This window comes from Quercus lobata, chromosome 8 (assembly GCF_001633185.2).
Source record: "Quercus lobata isolate SW786 chromosome 8, ValleyOak3.0 Primary Assembly, whole genome shotgun sequence".
NCBI lineage: Eukaryota > Viridiplantae > Streptophyta > Magnoliopsida > Fagales > Fagaceae > Quercus > Quercus lobata.
The window spans coordinates 38,159,071-38,165,260 of record NC_044911.1 but is presented as its reverse complement, the minus strand read 5'-3'; the positions used below and the strand labels follow the sequence as shown (position 1 = coordinate 38,165,260).

The window sequence follows — 6,190 nt, the reverse complement described above, 5'->3', positions numbered from 1 at the left end:
AGAAAGAAGAGTAGAGAAGCCAAAGTTTTCTCCATGATCACTCTGTGTTTGTGTCTTTGAGGAAATTAAAAGAGTTTTCTCATAGACTATAAGATGGGTGAAGGGATATATATTTATATATACACACACATACATACAAATTTGCAAATACAAATTAAGGTAAGGGAATTCCTTAGGAAACTACATGGTTAACATAAAAAGGAAAAGTGATACACCATGTTAGGCTATTGTTACTTGTTCTCCAAGTAAGTTAAATAATAATATATTAAAATTTCACTAAAGTAAAACAAGAAACAAAGCTAGCAAGAGTTGAAATTTTACTTAAATATTGTGACTTGTATCCATATGTTATAAGCAGTGCTACATGATTCAAGGTAATCATGGAATAAAGGGTAATGTATATCATCAAATACAGCTATAAAATTTCTATGAAATAAATAATAAATAATAAAAAATAAAAATAATAAAAAAAGAAGGAGAAGAAGAAGGAAACATATCAAAAAGACCACTTTAATATTTTAATTTTTAAAACTATCAAGAATCCAATTCTAAAATTATAATTATAACATTAATATGTGAACACTTTATACAATCATGATGAAATGTATCATGCATATATATATATATATATATATAGTGAATCTCATAAATATATAAGACCACCAAATGGAATGGGTAGTGCTTGATCAGTAAAAAGAAGTTTATATTATTTTCTCAAAAAAGAAGAAGAAGTTTATATTAAGACATTGTGCTAAATGCCAAATAGGTGACCTTTTAGGGTTATAATCTCTCACTTTCATCCATATTTCAAATTTCCTATAATATATAATCTCTCTTGGTTGGGCAACAGGACAACGAGCCTAATCCTCAAATCATCAATGCTATAACCTGTTTATGTGATTAACCTTTTTTTTTTTTTTTTTGGTTGAGGAAATGTTTATGTGATAAACCTGATTGCTATCAAATTATTCTTTAGCTCGATCAGCATAGTAAGTACAACAATTTCACCACAAGCATATATGCATCTTTCCGATGAAGTTATTAGTCCATGAATAATCAAATTTAAAAATTAAAGGTTAAAACTTACGGAACAGCATCCAATCCTTAGTAAATTAATAAATACGAAATTACATACCAAGCATAAAAAAAGCATCCACAATGCAAATGCACGGGTAAAAAGAAAGGGGAGGCTAAAAAAAAAAAAAAAACCATGATTGGATGTATTGTGGAATTTTAAGTGCTGTAGACTTCTTAGTCCAATTACACGCAAGGGTTCACATCACATGTACTCAAATCATGAGATTTATGATCAAATTATTCAGACTTGTGAAACTACTATATCAATAAACATTAAAAATAATCCATTAAAGGATACAAACTATGATAAGACGGTATTTATTTTTATTGATGTGGCCTCACCCTTCTTCTTTTACTTCTTTTTTATTTTATCTTATATATTTATATACATGATAGATGAAATTTGTTCAAAAGAAAAATATATATTATATAGTACGGATAGACATCTATTTTTTTTTTTTTTTCAAATTCATGGATCAAAATACCAAAATGTTTTTTGGGATATAATATAATTTAAACCTATGACGTGTGCTTCACGACAATTGTACTTTATTATTAGGCCAACACATTAACAATATTCCTTTTGATATCATATATCCCATATTCAATTAATAGAAATTTTATTATATGAATAATAGTATATTTATTAATTTATGAGCAAAAATAAAGCAACCCCCTTTGTTTTATTATAGGGAAATGCAAAATAATTATTACTTTGTCGTATCTTATGTAAAAGTTTTAAGCATTTGATTATTGTATTAAGAAACCAAAGCTTTTATATTATTTCGAAAAGATCAAACTCTTTCACATAGACCTGTTGCCTAAATAAAGTTGGTTCTAATTTTGCTCAATTGGAATCGTACGTACGGCATGCAATTAGGAGGCTTCCATTTATGCTTCAAATGAGCATTCACATGGGTGACATGGTTTCTTGACGCGGGCAAATAAAATTAATTTGTTAGTGATGGATTGATTGATGGTTGTGGTTGAATTTCAATTCTCTTCAACTTTCCTGTGTTTAGTAGTCAGCTGAAATGCCAAAAATTTGTTCAAAATGCAAATTCTATCTCAAAAGTTTCTAATTTTTACTGAAAAGCAATTTTTATTTTGTGTTTATGTTCATATTTTGTCATATATTAATTTCTAGGCATTTCATTATACGTAATCAGCTCTATTCCCACATGAAGATACAATATTCAACATAAATGCAATAATACCATTGTTAGATTAATGAAAACACACATATATACCGAAAATTATTAGATATTCATATGAATGTAGGATCGTACCATAAATTTAAATTATGGAATCCACTATTATATGAAAAGGAATTATCATTTGTACGTGGTACTCTTGGAATATATAAACACACTTCCACCGCCACACCCGCATACAAAGAAAGGAGTGTACGATCTGTTATTTTTCATTTCCAACCGATGCCATTCAACCTTTCATATTGCGAAAAGGGTGAACTAATTTTAGGGTTATGTTACTTGCAATACGAACATGATTCTTAATAGTTAATACAATGAATTTGGATTTCAATAACACAAAGGATTTAAGATAGTACAATAGGTCATATACCTTTAATTGTGACATGCATATTAAACCTTACTGACATGTTTTGCTCTATATATCCTCACCCGTTAACAGTAGTGGTGGTATTTGAGGTAGCGCATACTCCTATAGTATATTCCTTGTTCCCTAAACTGTTTTAATGGGTTTTGAATGTTATAATGGGAAAGCATGGATTCTTGATGTTACTTTTATTTGTAGCAGCACCATGTTAGTACTATTTCTTTATACAAGTTGCTTTATACTCCCCTCTTGGGGTGGCTCTAAAATGTAGACTAAAAGACTTGGCCCCCTTCATGAATTCCATGGGACTAATTAAACAAACCCAATGTAGTTAACCTCTCCTTACTTCAAGATGCATCTCTTGTTTTCATTTAGGAGAACTTGTTGAAAATTCAGGCATTTTCAACCATCTAGTTTATCATTAAGCGAATCGGATGCATTTACTACTATCAGATAAAACAATCTCCATTATCACATAAATTTAAAGCCAGAAAAATACCTGAAATATTGAGGGAGAAAGTAGAAAAAAATGAAACCCCTTCAATTTAGTAAATCCTGCTTTATTATAGATATGTGCAGGCAATTCCAGAAATTAAATTGGTTTTTGAGAATAATGGACAAAAAAGAAGAAGCCTATATTAGTATTGTAGTAAACCCATTGTACCATCTAAGCCCAGATATTGTATATGATTTTTAAAGCCAGAATTTACAATGGTTTTTGAATATTCTGGATGGAAAAATATGAAGCCTATAGTAGGATTGTAGTAAATCTATTGCATCATCTAAGCCCTGAGCTAGCCCCTGACATTGTATTTGATTTTTCTTTAATCTCAATATCCACTATGATTGTGACATTGCCACTAGACATTATGTTGGGCTTTCCAATATGTCAAATGGTAGATCTGGGAGGTTACGCAAGTAAACAGAATATAAATTGTTCCATCATCAAACATTTTTTTCCTCATGTTCTGGCAACCAACTGGCATGTATCCAAACATGGTCACATAGTCAAACGAAAAGGCTCCTCTAATGGAAGCTTTAAGAAGGATTCCCTCTGCAGCGAAGAATGAAACCCTGAGACAGATCAAATGAAACCAAATTGGACAGAATATGAGCATAAGATCTTACAGAAATTAAATTAGTGACCCAGTTTAGGGGTCTGACAGTAAGTGTAGCATATGATGAATTATGTTATATTTTCTTGAGACTAGGCTGCCAAAGTTAGTTCGTATCTTTATCTCTCTCTCTCTCTCTCTCTCTCTATAACATATATAGAGATAAATGGAAAAGAATACAAGTGAATGTTACAAGGTTACTGATTATGCCGAATTCGAGTACTATATAAGTAACAAATTAATCGACACACTAACTTGCAGGTGGGGGTAGGGCAAAAAAAGAAGAGGAAGAAGAGAACTCTCACCATGAAGCAATGAAGAAGGCAAATGCCCATGCCTTAGAACAACCAGGACTCGGATTCCTCCCAACAAAACAACTGCTTGCAACCATGACAATCATTTGAGCACACATGAGTGATATACTGGAGAACATGCCCAACCAGGAAGCATCATCATAAGCGTAGGCACAGTAGGCAGATTTCGTATCAGAAATGAGCACCAGCGTTGCCTGATCAAGAAAATGTTGATGGATTATTGAATTAATGTAAACATTTTGACAAAAAAACATCACGCAGCCAATGATCATTTTTAGCACTAATTAGATGAGTTCACAAATACAAGAGCCTCTGGTATTGTATTTTGGAGTACCACTTTTAAAGTTAATATTCTCATACTTTAGAAAGATTTAAAAGAGAACTTTGGTTATTAATTATTTTTCTGATACTATGGATTTTCCTATGATATGCATCTAGTAATTTACTAGAACGTATTTTTCATATAAGCAAGCACATGAACATTTGAGTATATTGCAGAATTTGTGTATTTCTCGAAGTATATTTGGTTCGTGGCCTACGCTAACTGGTATGCAAGTGTTCTTGCTAGCAACAATTGAAGTTCCTACAAAAGATTTCCTTTTTTTTTTTGGCCACACTATCAAACTGATCAAAAAATCCTAGAGGCAAGAGAATAGCTTATGTTAACATAAGCTATTCTCTTTTAACAAACCACATATAATTAAGTTGGCAAATCGAAGCCAATGTGAAATACTATGAAGTGTAACACAAATAATGAGAAGTACCACAAAACTCATCAATTACTAAAAACAGGAAAAAAAAGAAAAAGAAAAAAGAAGAGAGGATCAAGTGGGTTCTTGAATACTAACACTACTGCGTTTCATAGCCATATAAGCAAGAGCATAGGAAAGTGCTCCAAATATGAGGAAATGCAGGAGGACAAGCGAAACCAATTGTATTTTGGAAGCCATGATCACTGTGTGTGTGTGTCTTTGAAGAAACCAAAGGAGTTTTCTCATGGACTATAAGATATGGCAAGGGATATATGCGCATGTTTGCAAAGATAAAGATAGGGGAGTTTGTTAGGAAGCTACGTGATTAACATAAAAAGGAAAAGTGATATATCATATTAAGTTGGGGTTACTTATCTCCAAATAATTTAAATGAATAATGTATTATAAAATATTGATAAAGTTGCAAGGAAGCAAAAGTCATCTTAGAATTCTATGTACACTCAATTTCATAATATGCTTGGATGTCAACTTATAATTGGTGTACTACAATTTTTAATTTTTTTCTTTTACCAACTACCAATGGTGGACTATGTAAACCATGAATTTTTTTACCAACTACCAATGATGAACTCATGTGTAAGTGGTGAATTTAATTGTAAATTAACACTTAAACTTGTTGTGAAATTAAATATAGATTTGGATGTGTCCCATAGACGAACACCCCACTCTTCCTTTCTAGTCTCTAGAATCCTAGATACTTTTAGATGGCAGTCAAGAAAAATAGGGAATAAAGCTAGCAAGAGTTGAAATTTTATCAAAAATGTTCTGGTTGTGCGCATATGTTAGAAGCAGGGCTACATGATTCAAGGTAACAATGCAACAAAAAAAAGGGGCAACATATCAAATTACAGCTATAATATTTCTCAAACAAAAATAAAGGTAATATATCAAAAAATTTAGTTTTAGAAAAATTTATTAGGAATCATTTTTTTTGGGGGGGGGGGGGGGTGTGGGGATTTGCTTGGTTATAGCGAGAAAATAAAGTGTTAGTTATAAGGACACCCCTCTAATCCTAAAATTCTCAATGCTATAATCTGGTTCGTGTGGTTAACCTTATCGCTACCGAATTATTCTCTAGCCCGATCAGCGTAGTAAGTTCCTCATGTATTCAAAAGGGAAAAATGTGCAACAATTTCAGCAAAAACATCCTTATGATAAGGAAGTTATTAGTCTAGAATACTCGCATTTAAAAAGATGAGTAATATTACAGCCACAAATTATTTTATAACATTTTTACAAAATGTTGATGTGACCAACCTCTTATTAGTTTTCATCTAGGTCCACTATTAATATCAATTTTTTATTTACCAATAATAATCACTCACCATGTTTG

The 6,190-nt window shown here is 31.4% G+C and overlaps 1 protein-coding gene across 1 annotated transcript; it reads right to left on the bottom strand.

The window, feature by feature from the left end:
- Positions 1 to 3,247: 3,247 nt before the first annotated feature.
- Positions 3,248 to 5,072, bottom strand: LOC115955010. The gene is made up of 3 exons (XM_031073032.1): positions 4,933 to 5,072; positions 4,076 to 4,278; positions 3,248 to 3,729 (listed from the first exon to the last, which is right to left on the bottom strand). Exons 1-3 carry the CDS (start codon positions 5,032 to 5,034, stop codon positions 3,516 to 3,518), a joined length of 519 nt encoding a protein of 172 aa, XP_030928892.1. The 5' UTR covers positions 5,035 to 5,072; the 3' UTR covers positions 3,248 to 3,515.
- Positions 5,073 to 6,190: the final 1,118 nt, after the last annotated feature.

Bases quoted from the DNA above. Each gene is read 5' to 3' on its own strand.
- LOC115955010 (XM_031073032.1), bottom strand. From the start codon at position 5,034: ATGGCTTCCAAAATACAATTGGTTTCGCTTGTCCTCCTGCATTTCCTC. The intron at 4,279-4,932 runs GTTAGTATTCAA...TTTCTTGATCAG, and splicing joins TGGCTATGAAACGCAGTAGT to GCAACGCTGGTGCTCATTTC. The intron at 3,730-4,075 runs GTGAGAGTTCTC...GATCTGTCTCAG, and splicing joins GCCTTCTTCATTGCTTCATG to GGTTTCATTCTTCGCTGCAG.